Source organism: Protopterus annectens, chromosome 5.part1 (assembly GCF_019279795.1).
Source record: "Protopterus annectens isolate FY-2018-M chromosome 5.part1, PAN1.0, whole genome shotgun sequence".
NCBI lineage: Eukaryota > Metazoa > Chordata > Ceratodontiformes > Protopteridae > Protopterus > Protopterus annectens.
The window spans coordinates 648,051,250-648,069,617 of NC_056736.1; the positions used below are offsets into that span (position 1 = coordinate 648,051,250).

Consider the following 18,368-nt stretch of genomic DNA (forward strand, 5'->3'; position numbering starts at 1 on the left):
ATAAGGGAACTGGAACACTCATCTAGACAACTTCACAGAATTGTGGATGTTTGAGTGTTGCTACTGTCGCAGTCATAACTTTAGGGAATTCTGCATCAGGCCGAGTTCTAACATCAGCCAGACTACTGAGTACCATTCCCCTCTCAGCTGGGCTGACGTCATCCTCCCTCAGATGTAGCAATATTCCTGGTACAAAAGGTGGTGCACTTCCGGGAATTCTGCATCAGGCCGAGTTCTAACATCAGCCAGACTACTGAGTACCATTCCCCTCTCAGCTGGGCTGACGTCATCCTCCCTCAGATGTAGCAATATTCCTGGTACAAAAGGTGGTGCACTTCCAGCTATCAGTGGTTCTTTCTTGGCACTGTCCCAACTATAAAGGATGGAAATTCAGAGTGTGCCTACAGTAACAGCCTTGTGCTCTGGCAATGCCCTGGGAGAGAACTATAACCTTCTATGTCACCTAATCAAAGACATTAGGACGGATAAAGTAAAAAGGGGAAAGGGAATGAGACATAAGAGGAGGCTTGTGACACAAGCTGAATCAGCAAAACACACTGTTCAAGGATTCTAGAATATCAAACAGGTCTTTACTATCAAGGTTACGTGGGACCAAACAGTCAAAAGGAGGTATAACAGACACATTTAGGTATTTCAAACTTATTTCAAGTGGAAAAATCTGCCTGTGAGATTTAAAGGATAAATTTTAGACATAGTCTGCTACAAAAAAAAAGTTTGTTCAAATAAATCAAGGTTAATTTGTTAAGAAAAACTGACTCTCTACTGCACCCACAAAAGGCATGTAGCCACTTTTAAAGAGTCAAGAAAAGGGATTGGAAGTGTATGCACTTTAAAAACTGTACTAACCACTTGGCTTAATAAATACAAATTATACATATTTATACTTATGTTTATCTTCTGGATATGCAACATACTGAGAATCAGCTAAACAGAACCATAACTCTAAAATAGATGCATTAACATCAACTGACTCACTCTGAGCAGAAATAATAAAGCAGAAAACTATAAAGCAGCTAAGACAAGAAGTGTCATTGTTAGAAGATTATGGAAGAGGGAACAGATCAACAAAAATATTAAGAAATATAGATGTGATAAAAGCAATGCACAGTATTAGAACAGACCAGGATCTATTATGCACTATTGGAGATAAACTAAAAATCACAAAACGTGCGGAAAGACTCAGAAGATATGAAGATAAATATAAGGGAAAAGCACAAAATAAGCAATTTACTAATGACCCAAAAAAGTTTTATAGAGAATTGGGAAATAAGGTAAAAGGAATTGATAGACCGCCGAAAAAAGAGGAAGTAGATACATTTTGGAGAAATATCTGTGAAGATCCTGTGGAACATAATAAAGATGCTAAATGTTGAAGAAGTAAAAGAAAGAATAAGAAGTTTAAAAGTACAGGATATGAAATGGGATGAAATAACAAACAGAGAGAGTGAAACAAAGTTGAGAAAAGCCTCTAATTGGAAAACCCCAGGCCCAGATGCAGTACCTAACTTTTGGCTTAAAGTATTAACTTCTTTACACGAGGATCTAGCCATGAGTAAGAACTATTTATATGCACACCCCGAACAGACACTGCACTGGTTAACAACAGGAAAAACAATGCTCTTAACTTAAGAGTGAACCTGCAAGCTACCTTAAAAATTATAGACCAATAACTTTTCTTCAGACGACATATAAACTACTCATGGGGATTGAGGCCGACAGAGTTTATAGTCATTTACAAGAAAACTCAATTATAGCAGTAGAACAAAAGGGCAATAAAAGAAAGGCATATGGAACAAAGGATCATTGTTGTTAAATAACGTTATAGTGGAGAACTGTAAGAAAGGGAAGAATCTAAGTATGGCATGGATTGACTATGAAAAAGCATTTGATAGTATTCCACATTCATGGATAAGAGAGTGCTTAAAAATGTATAAGGTACATCCTACACCGATTGATTACAATACAGTAACCATGAAACAGTGGCAGACCACTTTGCAATTAAGCCATGATAAAGGACAGATTATTATCCTAGGGATAAAAATTCAAAGGGGGATATTCCAGGGTGACTCCCTGTCACCGTTGCTATTTTGCCTTGCCATTAATCCAATAAGCTGTTTACTTAACAGCTTAGGTCATGGCTATAACTTGGCTTCTACAAAACAACAAAGTCTAATGACTTATCTTCTCTTTGTCGATGATTTAAAATTGTACAGCTTATCAAATGAGGAACCGAAAGCACAGCTGCGGGTTGTCAAAACTTTTTCAGATGATATTGGAATGTCATTTGGTCTTGATAAATGTGCAAAAGCAACCTTTAAAAAAGGAAAATTGCAGCACCAGGAAAACATCAGTTTGGGACAATAATGTGATATAAAAAAACTTGAGCAAGAGGGGATGTATAAATACTTGGGAATTGATGAAGGATCAGCACTAAAACATGAACAAATGCAAATAAAGCTTAGTAAGGAGTACTTTAGAAGACTTAATCCTGAAAACAGCATTGACACCTAGGAACAAGATCCAAGCTATTAATCAATTTGCTCTTCCTATCCTAACTTATAGTTTTGGAGTGATTGACTGGCCCCAAAAAGTGTTGGATAGATTGGATACTAAAACAAGAAGGATGCTTCATGCTCACCAAAAGATTTATAAAAATCAGTGTATACCAAGATTATATATTTTCCATTCTGGAGGAGGGATGGGCCTCCTTGAAATTAATTACATGTATAGATCTGCAATTGTGGGACTCCACACCTATCGACTGGCCTCACAAGATCCAAATGTGATGAAAGTTTTGAAACATGAGGACAATAAATCTAAGATTACATCTCTGCTTAATTCAGCAGAAGCATATCGACGTTAAGCAGGAATGGAAATCAAACCAGAAGTGGATAAAAACCAAAGCAGCAAGTGAATGTGCTAAAAAACAAAAGAAAGAATATAAGGTGAGACCAGGAGAGAAGGCAAGAAATGTGGAACAAATATAAATATAGTTGCAAGTATAGAAAACTTCTAGAAGAGCCTCATATTGATCAAGAACGAACGCAGGAATGGTTAAGGAGAGGTGAATTTACATCAAGAAATGAAAGGTTAATATTGGCAGCCCAAGACAGTGGGCTACGTACACGCTGGTTTACTAAGTCCATTGAACATGTGGGAGAAACAGACATATGTAGGTTTTGTGGAACCGAATTGGAAACAGTCATACACCTTATTGCTGGTTGTGACTCTCTAATGGCAGAGGGACTGTATACTGAAAGGCATAATAATGTGACAAGATTGTTACACTGGAGATTGTGCAAACATTATGGTATCAAAGTGGCTGAAAAACACTGGAAACATGAGCCACAGAGAATGGTGAAGTCTACATCACATGGGATCACCCAATACCAACAGTCCAAAAGATAGATGCTAGAAAACCGGATATAGTGGTCCAAGAAAAGAAGACAAAAGTAGCACTGATCATTGAAATCGCCACACCTAGTGACTACAGTGTCTTGTGTACAGAGGGGCACAAAGTCATAAAATACCTCGATCTGCAGGCAGAAATGAGTGCCTTGTGGAAGAAAGATACCCATACAGTTCCAATAGTAGTAGGAGCAACTGGTCTTATAAAAAAGAATTTACAGTCGTATTTAGATATGTTGCCAATTCATGTAACACCATATGAATTACAGGAGGAGTCATTACTGGGCATGTTGCAGGTGCTGCGAAGAGCACTTTTGGCTAACATCAAAGAGTGAGACAATACTAATTTCATGAACTTTAATCGTACTTTGACTTAGGAATGAGGTCCACTCTTGTCATGGTATTAGAAACCCAACAGACTTGGAGAAGTTAAAAAAAAAAACAGAAATAATCTAGGATGACATCTCTGTTTAATTTAGCAGAAGCATATAGACGTCAAGCAGGAATGGAAATTACACCAGAAGTAGATAAAAACCAGACAGCAACTGAATGTGCTAAAAAACAAAAGAAAGAATATAAGGTGAAGGACCAGATGAGAAGGCAAGAAATGTGGAAAAAACATAAATATAGTTGCAAGTATATAGAAAACTTCTGGAAGAGCCTCATGGTGATCAAGAACAAACATAGGAATGGTTAAGGAAAGGTGAATTCACATCAAGAAATGAAAGGTTAATATTGGCAGCCCAAGATAGTGGCCTACGTACACACTAGTTTACAAAGTCCATTGAAAGTACAGTTGTGTACACTTACCATAAATGTAGATGTTCGAGTGTATTCACTGTTGCAGTCATTACATATCGGTAATCTGCTGGCAGGTTGCCCTCAGTCGGCCTGAATTCCAAAGTCCTGGGTCGGCTGCTGTCGCCCCTTCCCTGACGCCAGGTCGTCAGGGGTATAAAACATGCAGCCGACGCCATTTTATTTAGTTTTTCTTGCCCCAGATGTCAGGTGCCCCCTAAAAGGGTAGCCAAAATTTATATATATATATATATATATATATATATATACATGCACCAATATAGACTTTACCTTCATCAACAAGCAAATACACCACATAGGTTGTATAAATCAGAGAAGGAAAGATAGGTTTCATCAGAAGAAGAAAGGGGGATGGTGGGTGGGTAACCTGGACTGCAACAGTGAATACACTCGAACATCCACATTTATGGTAAGTGTACACAACTGTACTATGTTCTTCATGTTTCACTGTTGCAGTCATTACATTTGGGTAGAGTCCCAAAACTATGGAGTGGTAGATGATAGTGCTTTGTAAAGGTGTGCACTGAACTCCAAGTAGCAGCCTCTAGAATGTCTTTGGTTGGTACTCCCCTGAGAAAGGCTGCTGAAGTGGCTGCAGCTCTGGTTGAATGTGGCCTAATGCCCTTGGGCACTGGCTTGCCATGGTGTAAGTAGCAGAAATGAATGCAGTGGCCTATCCACTTTGAAATAGTCTGCTTTGAAATAGCCTTTCCTTGTGATCCTGCAGCATATGCCACTAGTAATTGCTCTGTCTTTCTGAAACCTTTGGTTCTGTCCAAGTAGAATCTAAGCTGTCCGTGTACGTCCAAAGAATGCAGAATTCTCTCCCCCTTGTTCTGTGGATTTGGATAAAAGGTTGGCAGATGAATAGTTTGGTTAAGATCCACAATGGACACCACCTTAGGCATAAATGTTGGGCTTGCCCTCAGAGAAACTCTGTCTGGATAAAAAATGATAAAAGGTTCCACAGCCATGAGTGCCTGTAGCTCTGAAACTCGTCTTGCAAAGGTTATTGCTAGGAGTAGAATTGTTTTCCAAGATAAAAACTTTACATCAGCAGTAGCAGCTGGCTCAAAAGGAGGCAGGGTGAGTTTTTCCAAGACACAGTTGAGGTCCCATGCAGGCATTGGTGATCTCCTTGGAGGCCTTAAATTTTTGGCCCCTCTGATGTACTGCTTTAATAAGGGATGAGAAAAGATTGGTGGCTCTGTATTGTAGTGAGCCGAAATGGCAGAGGCGTGGATTTTAATAGATGAAAAAGATAGGCCTTTGTCCAGCATCTCAGTTAAGTATTGTAAAATCTGAAGAATGTTTAGCACAGCTGTATCAGTCCCTAGTGCCTGGTACCAAGCACAGAATCTCTTCCATTTTCCAGCGTAAGATTTTCTAGTACTAGGCCTTCTGGCTTCCAAAATGACACAGCTTTACTGAGAGGAGCGTTTTGTATGACTACATTATCCGCCATGCTGCCAGGTTTAAAGTCACGAGTTGGCTGTGCAGGATCTGATTGTTTTGCTGGGACAGTAGATGAGGTATTTGAGGTAAGGTCCAAACTGGGCATTGAGACAAGTTCCTCACTACTGGATACCAGTACTGGTGGGGCCAGTCTGGGGCAATTAGTATCATCTTTGGCTTCTCTTGTCTGACCTTTAGGAGTACCTTGTGTATTAGAGGCAGTGGGTGAAAGGCATATACTGATAGGTTTTGCCAGCTGAAAGATAGGGTGTCCACTTTCTATGCTTGTCTGTGATAAATCCTTGTGCAGAATCTTTTTAGTTGGTAGTTGTGAGGGGAGGCAAATAGATCTATGTCCGGGCATCCCCATTTCCTTGTTATCATGCTGAAGACTTGTGGATTCAGCTGCCACTCGTGGGGATCCATGAGGTTTCTGCTTAGTTCGTCTGCCAGAGTATTTTTCCTTCCCGGCAGGAATTGTGCCTGCAGATGTACTTGGTGAATCAATGCTGTGTCCCACAAGGTCATGGCTAGTCTGCAAAGGGGGTAAGAATGTGCACCCCCCCTGCTTGTTTACATACCACATGACCGTGGTGTTGTCTGTCTTTATCAGTAGTTGTCCTGGATGAAGTAGGTCCTTGAAGACTGTCAGGGCATTTTGAACAGCTAGCATCTCTTTTTGATTGATATGTAGATGCATTTGGTTTGAGGCCCATGTGCCCTGAATGCATCTTCCTGCCATGTGGGTCCCCCAGGCATAATCTGATGCATCTGTTGTTAGTGTCTGCCTGGCTGGGGATAGTGTGAATGGCTGTCCCTTGTTTTGGTGACAAGCCTTTGGCCACTATCAAAACTCCTGTTGTAGGCATGGAATGAGGGTAAACATAGTTTCCAGGCTGTGGCAATGTTGAGTCCAAACACTTTTTAGGTACCATTGTAGTTTCCTCATATGCAGTCTTGCATATGGAATTAGTAGGATGCATGATGCCATGAAGCCCAAAGCCTGCAGAATTTTTCTTGCAGATAACCGGGCCTTTGTTGCCAACATTTTGAAATAGGTAGTCAGTTGCCTTTGTCTGGCATGAGATAAGCCATCTGGGCAGTTGTATTTAAGCTTGCACCCAGGAATATTATCTCGAGAGGGTACTAGTTTTAATTTCTTTTCATTGACTGTGTACCCTAAACATGTTAGAAGCCTTTTTACAAACGCCAGATGCTGTAGAAGAATGTCCTTGTTCTCTGCTTGAATTAAACAGTCGTCCAAGTAAGGATATATTTGTATTCCTCTTTGTCTGCAAAATGCAATCATTGGTGCCAGGCACTTTGTAAAGACCCTGGGCGCAGTAGATAAGCCAAAGGGCAGAGCAGAGAATTGGTAATGCATTGAGCCAGCCTTGTATCTGAGGTATCTTCTGCATATTTGTCTGATTGGGACATGCAGGTATGCCTCTTTTAGGTCTAAAGTCACAAGCCAAGCGTTCTTGCCCAGCATGGGCAGAAGCTGCTGCAAAGTCAACATCTTGAATTTTGGTACATCCAGGAATGTGTTCAGAATAGATAGGTCCAGTACTGGCCTCCAGGCCTTGTCCTTTCTGGGTACCAAGAACAGTTGAGTAAAATCCTTGTCCCTGCTCTTGCTCTGGTACTTGCTGAATTGCTCCCATGTCCATGAGGGATGAAACTTGTTTTTGTGCCTCTGCCCATTGATTTTTTGGCAGATCTGGCCAGCCATTTGCCTTTGGCAGGGTATGGAAATGGAACTTGTAGATAAAAAGGGCTAATTTTCCCACTAAGGGTGCTGCCAGGAGATAAGTGCTTGGTGCAGGCAGGGGGGAAGTCATTGGGACTGTTTCCTGTATGGTTGAGATTTGTCTTCTCCAACTTTGGAGGTAGAGGAACCCCACTGTTTTGACCTGTATGAACCTTGCACCTGGGATCTGCCTCTAGGACGTCTGGGTCTGCCCCTGTGAGGTCTGTCTGACACAGGAAAGGACCAATTCTTTGTTGGCTAGTGTCTACTAAACCTAGGTGGCTGTACTTGTAAAAATCTTTGACAGTTTGCATAGATTTAGCTTTGTCCTCCATTTTCTTTAACACCTCTTCTGCCTTAACACCAAAAAAAGTATCATGCTGTAAGGGTGCATTTAATAATTTAACTTTGACATGATTGGGCAGATTTTGTTCCTTTAACCAAGCATGCCTCCTAACTACACAACCCGGAACTGCGGCCCTGTAGGAGGCCTCCGAAGAATCAAAACCACATTGCAAAGTATGCTTTCCAACGTGTTCAGCTGCATGCAATAAATCCTGCATTTCCTTGTTTTCTGCCCATTCAGAGTTTAATAACATTTTCTGTTTAAGCAATGCCATGACATGTTGCTGATATTTGAGCATATGAAACTGACAGTTTAAAGCCCTTATAGCCAAGGTAGCAGATGTGTATACCTTTTTTCCCCATCTATTCAGTGCCCTAGAATCTTTTGCAGTGGAAGCCTTAACTCCCTTGGGACCCTATGAAATAGTTTCTGGGTCTGCAGCAGGGTTTTTAAAAAGGAATTTATGAGAGTCAGGAACCCTGTAATATCTGTCAGGCTTAACAGGAGCTGGAGGTAAGGAGTCAGGGGTAAGACTAGACTCTGAAAACAGATCATCTACAATGTCTAACACAGGTGGAATGGCTAGAGGCCTGTGTTGAGGTAGTAAAAGGAAATCCCTGAGACTCTTTTTAGATTCTGAAAAATCTTGGCTCTCCCAGTGGAAATGCTCCCTCATGGTATGCAAGGTTTCCCCAAAAGAATAGTCCTCTGGAGGAGAAGCTGAAGGTATAGATTCTTCAGCATCAGAATCCTCATAGGGGAGGAGAATATTACCTTAACACCAAAACATAACACTAACTTCATAACAATTAGCTTTTGGAGTGCATGCCCGTAGTTGGCGGATTGTTACTCTAGCTTCTCCGCACTACCTTACCTTTCTCAAAGTGTCTGATACACTAGACTGGAGAATATTGTTCTAGTTAAAGGTATCTGTCCCTTTCACACCAGTACAGATAAAAGAGGACAATTCAAAATTGACTGCACTGTCATATTAAATTATAACTTTGATATCGTACGCACTGCTGTATCTGTGCCACTCATGCTGGGGTAGCAGTTAGTCATTAAACATATTTGCCCCTCATTATCACTGCCAGAGTCCATTTTGTAACCCCTGAGCTGTTAACGGTAGAGTTGTTTGCTACCTCAGGAGCAAAGTCATTTATCCGTATTTAGAAGGATAGTTTTGTCGGAGGTACATCCATAATAGCTTTAATGTTTTTATATAATTATAACTTATATACTTGATATTGCGCACACTGTAGTAACTGTGCCACTCACTCTGGTGTAGCTGGGTTATTAAAAACTCTGCTTGCGTACTTTTGTGACCCCTGAGCTGATAACACAAGTAGCGTTGGTTGCTACCTCTGTAGAGAAAGTGTTTATTCTTATTTAGAAGTGTAGATTCCTTGGCGATACATCTACATTAGCTTATAATGTTTTTCTAACTAATACTATGTTGCAGCTGCTAGTCCTATATTTAGATTGGGACTCTGCTGCTCAAGAATTGGATACTAAATAACGCATATATTTTCCCTCTGATGCTGCGGCTACCTCATAGCTTTTAAGATAGACAGCACCACTGTGACTCTGAATATTTGCATCCGTGTTGTGGTTTTACGGACCCGGAATAAACTGGAGGCTTTCCTTGAACATTCTAGCTATAGGAATAGCGTTTTATCACATTTCTTTTGTTTTATGATATTGCCAAACAAAACAGCTTACACGGCTGAAGCCTTACTGCTCCCCTTGGATCTTGACTAGTAGCAGCGTGATTAGTAATTCTAGTTTCATTACTTACATACTGTTGTCATAGAGCTAAACCGCTTTTCATCACTGATCACTAAATGTACTTGAAATGAGTTGTCTGTCATTGCTGAAAGATAGCCGCTTGTTTTTCCTACTGTTCTTTTAATCCTGGCTACCATGTTCTAACTGTAATGGACTCACTATTAGTTAGAAGGATATGATTCTAGCTTATATTTAATTACTTTAAATTGTCTTATCCTATTTTAATAGCTAGGCATAGTTGCTGTGTTATAAGTAGTTGGGTTATATTGCAATTAGGTGTTTGCTCTGTGCTTTTTTTTTCTAAATCCTGCTGCTGATGTTTATTACCTGAACAAGAGCTTGTAACCTTTTGTCAGGACATGAGCTGTCTACTCCTGGTGATGATTTATATTTGACCAAGTTAAGTAATACTGTGTAATCTGTACTGCTAATGAATCATCTGTCTTGCTTTACCTAGTGTTAATTTTTAACATTCTTCTCACTTTATTTTTATTTCTCACCAGCTGTTCAAACCTTTTATACTCACTTTCTCCACTCCTTGATGTGCCCTATTGGACTCCAAAGACCTGCTATATCCACCAACCTAAGCCTGCCTGGGTATTTCCTCACCTGGGTAATCTAAATGCCCTGGACCAAAAGCCACAGTAACTAATATTGTATGTCACAAAGTGTTTTTGATTTTCTCTCACCTACATTGTGTATATACTAGGCCACTACACTTCCTAGGTGTACTAGATGATCTGCCAGCAGCCATACCCCCCTGTCTAACTACTGGTGTACTCCACTGTCTGTTTCTATGATACTGCAGACCCCTACATTTGTTGTAATAGCCCTCCAACCTCTCCCTTTCTCCATTACTTGCCTTTCCCATTTACTTCCAACTGCTGCAATCTCTTTCCTGGGTAATTATAGACTTTGACCACTAGATGGCAGTCTTTACCCACCTCTAAAGTCACTTAGTTTCACTTCCCACCTCCTATTTTAAAACATTTACGCTTGTTGTGCTCTTCTCCTTTACTTCTTCTTTAATCCTTTTAAACCTTGTCTATATCTCCTCCCATAGTCCTATAAACCCTCTACCTAGCCCTCCTTCTCCACCTCCACTACTCCTACGTTACCCCTTAATCTCCCAGGTTTCCCACTCTTTTAATTCCCCACATCCTCAGTATAACTACATCTGCCTTCTCACTTACTGCCTCCAGTTCTTGCCTACTACCTTACTGATTGCTTTTTTTTCCCCCCTCACTGCTTTCACCTTACTTGTGTCTGCCCCGCTCCGTTCGCCCTGCGGGCTCACTCTGCTCCCCTACCCTACCCCCAATTCCCACCCAACCCCAGGTATCCTAGACTTATACCTCACTAAACACTCTCCTTATTTTTCTCAACCTATCACAAACCTCCTCATCACTAGGCCACTCCCCTAGACTTATACCTCACTAAACACTCCCCTATTTTTCTCAACCTATCACTAAACACCACATCACTAGGCCACTCACCTAACTCTTTCCTTACCACCTAGTTCTAATTACCTTTCATTTTAACTACTCCATTACCTATCCTAACCATACTCTGTACTAACTACTTCCAGTATCTACCTCCTATTCAACCTCCATTAATTTCCTTTTGCTTTTCTTTTTTCAAAACCCTACTTAATCGCTTGGAGCATCCTCATTTATTCTTTCTACCACACCTACTCACACAAGCTACTCTCATCTGATATCTACTCACTATCATGTCTCCAACACACAAAACTATTTTCACATACATCCTACTCAACTACTGCTATAGCCTCTCTGACCATACCTTACTCAATCACCTTCTTTGAAAATCTTACTCTACATGAACAAAACCTTAATCTCCAACAAACTTTACCTTCTTCTTTTATCCACACCCTCAACCATAGTAACATAACCTGTACCACTAACTATATACTACCAAAATATCACAGAACAACCCATATGACATACTGCACAATCAAAAGAATTTTAATAACTCTCTCAAGATCCTTAAATTCCTACACTATCCCCAGCATTACCTCCTCCTACACGGGGATATTCATCCAAACCCTGGTCCCAATACTAACAATAAGAATAACCATGATAATGTACCTTTACCTAAACCTTCTTCATTAACTAAAGCACCTAACTCCCTTCTGATAGCTCACCTTAATATTAGAAGTATTAACAAGAAAATACACCACCTGCTTGCACTCCTGGACTTGCACTCATTTGATATTCTATGTCTTACAGAAACCTGGCTAAAACCTTCTACTCAAGACCAGGAAATTACCCCTCCTGGCTATAACATACTTAGATGTGACCGCAAAACCAAAGAATGCAGGGGTATAGCCATTATCTATAAATCTAATCTCCAAGTTACCCTCTATAATGAGCTTCCATCACTAGACACCAAATCTGAAATATTGTCTACTAAACTCCAAATTAACAACACCAAATCTATCTACCTAATTTGTATGTATCTTCCCCTGGAAACAATACTAATACTCTTGAAAACGTACTTAATTTCCTCTCTACTGAACTACCCCAGGAAACCATTGTACTTGGTGACTTCAACATAGACTGGTTAACCTGTACTTCCCAGAACCCTACTAACCACATAAATCTCTATGGATTCTCTCAATTAATAACCGCTCAGACTAGAATCCACAAACCTAACAGGAAAGAATCTATTCTTGATTGGATCCTTATTAATAATCACCCTAGCAATTATACTCCAGGAACCCTTCCTGATAATATTAGTGACCGTATGCTTACTTACATTACTAGACAAAGATTTCATATCCCAACTACTCAAACTCAAAACTTCCCGCTCAAAAAAATTTGATAGTTTCCTGAATTAATTGCAAGCATGTTACTGGTCACCACTGACCCATCTTGAACTTGATGAGGCTGTGACCTACTTCAACACAAACTTTCTTCAAATCCTAGAGTATCACGCACCTTATCGCTCTACTAGGATAAGAACCAAATCTGCCCCATGGCTAACAAAACAAACTAAGCAAAAAATGATCCTTAGAAACAAAATATGGGCTAAATGGAGAGCTACCAAATGTCCATCTGATCACCTCCTCTTTAAACAGTTAAGAAATGCCACCAAGAAAGATACCTTAGAGACAAAAAAGACTTCTATCTTCACCTCCAACAAACCAGTCAACAAACTCCACAAAAATTCTGGTCAGGGATAAACAAACTTCTTCAACCAGGACATTCGACTACTCCTGCCCCATTAGGCTTCAACCACAATAATTCAAACCAGATCCCTGATGCCTTTAATAAATATTTTACAGAAGCCATTCAAACCCTAGCCAATTCTTTACCTCCATCTACTGCTTCCCCACCAAATACCTCCAAAACTTCATCTCATACCTTTCATATACAACCTGTTCCTACATCTCTTATCCATAAGCTACTTAAGAAACTGAAACCTTGCACCCCATCTGCCGACCGACTCCCATCTGAATACCTACAAATTGCTGCAAATGCTATAGACTACCCCACATCTATACTTATTAACAGGACTATCTCTGAAGGCAAAATCCCTACCATATGGAAAGTATCTCACATAATCCCTCTACATAAAGGTGGATCTTCTACTGAGCTTTCTAACTTTCGCCCTATTGCCTTACTCTCCCCATTAGCTAAGATAATGGAAAAATATATTCACAAACAACTACTCAACCACCTACTACAAAATAACTTACTAGCCAACTGTCAACATGGCTTCAGACCATTCCACAGCACAATGACTGCCCTTCTATCCTTCACTGACTCTATAAATAAAAATCGTAACAATAACTCCTTTTCCTCTGCACTATTTATTGACCTGTCAAAAGCCTTTGATATGGTTAAGCATAACTTACTTCTTGATAAACTAACTTACCATTCTCTTGATCCACAAGCATTACAATGGTTTAGGTGTTATCTTCAAAACAGGCAGCAAGCAGTACTTTGGGATAACAATCTGTCTACATTACTCCCAATAAATATTGGTGTCCCGCAAGGCTCAATCTTAGGTCCCCCCTTCTTTTTTCCTTATTTATTAATGACCTACACTTGAACATACCTCAAGCCACCTGCATTCAATATGCAGATGACTCGACCTTAATCTGTACTGCTAAGAACGTAGCCTCCCTCCAGTCCCTCACCCAAACTATTTTCCAGAATGTTGAAAAATGGTTTATGCAACACTGCCTCCTCCTTAATCCCAAAAAAACAAAACTACTACTCTTTACTCCAACTCATAAATCATCCACACCATTCTTCGCCATAACCTCTAACAATGCTACCAACATAACCCCAGATACTACCACCCACCTACTAGGTGTTACAATTGACAATCGTCTTAATTATGATGACCATATTAATGCCACCATAAATTCTGTTAACAAAAAACTTGGTACTCTCTATAGAATTAAACCCTTCCTTACCCCCTCAGCCAGGAAAACCATTGCCCAGACCCACCTCATCTCTACCCTTTTCTATGCCTCTGCTATATATACTAACCTATCAAAAAACAACATCACCAAACTTTCTACCTGTTACAATAGCATAGCTAGATTCATTACATGTACTCCCTTCAAAACTCACCACTGTCCTAACCTCAAACAACTAGGATGGCTAAAACTGCATAACCACATACTCTGTCAACAGTTACTTATCACTCAAAAGATCCTATACCACCCCAATGATACCCCTATCCTCACTAATCTGATTTCACCTTATAAAAATCTAGCTACACTACGTTCTGCTAATAAACTCCTGGTCTCCTTGATTAAATCTAACAACAAAGCTGGCGACTCACTGTTCTCAAACACTATAGGTAAAAACTGGAATCAGCTCCCTCCTGAACTTTCTAACCTAGCTTCTACTTCTCTATTTAAAAAACATATTAAAGAACATCTTAAAACTCAGTGGCTTTGTCCTTGTGCTAACCCAGACTGAAATCTTTCCCCTCCTACTCATACCCCTTTCCCCACTCCCCTAACTTAGGCCTCCAACCTAGGCCTCTAAATCTTGTTACTTTTTTTTCATAGTAAGAGGATAAATTATAAATACTTTACTCTGATGTGCAATACCTGTTTTGTTTTACTTAGTTTAACTTTTAGCATAATGTCTATCCTATAATTTGATTACTATATTATTTCTTTTAACCAATGCTACCACTGTACTGTTTTCCTACATGTCTTTGTTATATGTTGTTAACTTTGTTTTACTGTTCATGCTGGAGCTTTTCTCCCCGGGCCTCTACTGAAAAAGGACAAATATCCAGTTAGACTAGCCCGGTCAACAAATGTAAAATGTAAAATAAATAAATAAATATTCCTGATCAGTAGAAGAATCAGAAGAAATGGAAACCTGATCTGAAGATTCATAATCGGTCTCTTGCCTAGGCCTCTTATCAGGAGGGGGATGGGAACCCCTGATCAAGGTAATCAAGTCTTCGGCCATTTTGAGCATCTGTTTTTTGGGCATAGAGGCCTGACCACGTGGCTCTTGAGTTTGTTTCTTTGCTATAGAAGGTACTTTAGTCTTTGCCTTTGAAGCTGAAGTCAGTTTAATATAAAGATGTTTAGGTCTAAATACACCCTCAGAAGCCGGTGCCTGCACAGCAGCTCCGGACCCATCTGAAGGAATAGTATCCGAGGCTCCAATACCTTGAGTTTCCAGCGGCATGGCCACCTCCACGTGGGAGTCGGTAGCGGCCTGTGACTCTAAAGTAGCGGGTATCAGGGACTGCGAAAGCGCCTCACTGAGAACCGGCGACTGGCTTCGGAGAAGCTTCATCGGTTTTGGGCCTCGATTGTCTATCTCTTTCCTTTTTTTTGCGTTTTTTGTGAACTCCGGTAGTCGGATGGCTATCCGATGACATTTCTGGATAATTAAACTGGCGTCCAAAATAGTTTAAAGCAAAATCATAACGACGCTTAATAGTGCGTTGGTTAAATCTAGCACAAAACCGACAACCAGAAACGTTGTGATCAGGGCCTAGGCAAGGAATACAGTAAGAATGAAAATCCTTATGAGGTATTTGCTTTCCACAAGAAATACAATTTACTTTTTCTGACATCAGTCTGGAACAAGAAAAAAGTTTCCTCAATGGGGTACTTAGCTTTATTGAAGATTTCGGATCTGAAATTCGAACAAGAAAATCTCAGGAGTCTGCCAACCAGCACTTGTAAACTGCTTCTGCTTCAGGCACCACGCGGCAAGAAAGACAAAATAAAATGGCGTCGGCAGCATCTTTTATACCCCTGACAACCTGACGTCAGGGAAGGGGCGACAGCAGCCGACGCAGGACTGCAACAGTGAAACACAAAGAACATCATGTGGGAGAAACAGACATATGTAGGTTTTGTAAAACTGAACTGGAAACTGTCACACACCTTGTTGCGATGCACTAATGGCAGAGGGACTGTATACTGAAAGGCATAATAATGTGGTGAGACTGTTACACTCGAGACTGTGCAAATATTATGGTATCGAAGTGGCTGAAAAACACTGGACACATTAGCCACAAAGAATCACAGAAAATTATGAAGTTTATATCACATGGGATCACCCAATACCAACAATTCAAAAGATAGATACTAGAAAACCGGATATAGTGGTCCAAGAAAAGAAGACAAAAGTAGCATTGATCATTGAAATCGCCACACCCAGTGCATACAGAGAGACACAAAGTCATAAAATACCTGGATCTGCAGGCAGAAACATGTGGAAAAAAGATATCCAGACAGTTCCAGTAGTAGTAGGAGCAACTGGTCTTATAAAAAAGAATTTACAATCGTATTTAGATATGTTACTAATTCATGTAACACCGTATGAATTGCAGGAGTCATTACTGGGCACATTGCGGGTGCTCCGAAGAGCATTTTTGGCTAATGTCAAAGAGTGAAACAATACTAACTTCATGAACTTTAATTGCACTTTGAATTAGGAATGGGGTCCATTTCTGTCATGATATTAGAAACCCAAAAGACTTGGAAAAATTAAAAAAAGCAGAAACCAAATTATCCTCCCACCTTTACAAAAAGGTGGGGTAACAAGAGTAATAGGTGCCAAACTATATACTCGCACATAACAGACTGGAACATATATGACATATCCCTTCTAAATATAAGCTCAAACCAACCTGTTTAGGAATCTGGAGGCCATCTGCTGCCTACAAAATGAACATTACAGAAAATAATCAACTAACTTCACTGAAATTGTTAATTATCCAACTATAACTTAACATTAAGCTTCTTTTATCCTGACACCACTGTGGAGATAGATGAATCCCTACCTATGATACAGGCAACCAATGTCATGACTACCAGCATGGGTGCTGGACAGCCCAGACATGGAAGAATGAGCCTGAGTAGCAAATATCAGCTCACTCATCCTTTGGAGGAGGGATAAGCCTGTCACAATACTTATGCCTATATACATGGATAAATGCTGACCAGTGGAAGAGACCAGCTAGGCTTACGCTACAAAGCAGCACAAGAGATAGCGATGCAGGGATACAAAAGGCCAACGAAAGAACGGCCAAACAATGTACAAACAGAATACAAAGTAAACAAAGCAGCAAATAGTCTGAAACAGACACGGACTGCAAAAACACACTAAACTACCAAAAAGGATATTTAGCCACCAATAAACCAGTCAAAAATATTGAAAAAAATTTTCACTTAGCCACGGCCAAGAAGAATCACGTCTGAGCTGAACGAGCGGCAAACGAGATCTGGATTGTATTTGTGATGCATCATGGGATACCTCCTAGCCACGAGCCAACCAGAAGTTTTAGAGCTAGAGTATGGTCGTGTTGGAGTCGAGGTTTGGCTCCGATCCCAAGAGTAAGAATGAAGGCAAGATAGGACTACAGAACATCAACTATTTTAACTCTGGCTGCATACGTTGTTCATATTTTAGAATACAAAAGTTTCCACACATTTAAACCAAAGTTCACTGCTTACTTACAGAATGAGATTTTTCAAGTCTGAGGAATAGTTCATTGTCACCAAATCCAACGCTTTTTGTAGATTATCTCGCTGTATTCCTGCCAAAGAGTTGCAAGCCAAGGCCAGTACAACTTTTCCTAATGAGATCAAATCCGACTGCTGTTGAGAGAGAAAAACTACTTATGTAGAACAGAAAGTAAGCCAGTTATAATTCAAACATAAATCAAGACAAAAATTAAATATTCTGATAATACAGTTGAGTATTTCTTTACCACCGACGTTCAGCTTTATATTATGCACAGCTCAAGTACATCTGAAGCATTCAGTGACAAAAGTATGAAAGATTCAACTCACTAACAGATTCTTTGACTGTTACTACTCTATTTACACAAACAATAATTGCAGTTTACTTTTCTAAAGGGAATCTACTCATTTTAAACCTTCATGTTCAATGCGTTTCAGAATTACATACAACATGCACTTGGATTTTCAACATGCCAAAGGTGGTATAGTGAGAAGCAGTTTACTGCTGCTGCTTCATTGTGCTCATTTTGCAGTTTCCTCCTACATCCTAAAGACATACTGACAGTTTCAACCAGTTCATTTAATTTTTTACACTCCATAGTAGAGTAAGCAAGACAGACATTTTTCAAGTTCAGACCAAAGCAAGACTCCTCCCCTCCCCTAACTCTGATACACAGACGTACACATGAACATACATAAAAACAAAGGTATTTCTCATCTCTCCCAGTCATCATTCTTTTAAAGATTTTATAAGCTCCATCTCTGCATCTGCAACACATCCCTACCCAATATCA

General features: G+C 40.0%; 1 protein-coding gene across 1 annotated transcript in view; it reads right to left on the reverse strand.

Moving 5' to 3' along the window:
* The window catches only part of PAN3 (poly(A) specific ribonuclease subunit PAN3), a 2,193,201-nt gene that overhangs the window by 708,276 nt on the left and 1,466,557 nt on the right, over positions 1-18,368 (reverse strand). Inside the window, exon 14 of the mRNA XM_044073269.1 lies at positions 17,570-17,709. Coding sequence (XP_043929204.1) covers positions 17,570-17,709 — 140 coding nt within the window. The remainder of the gene's footprint in view (positions 1-17,569; positions 17,710-18,368) is intronic.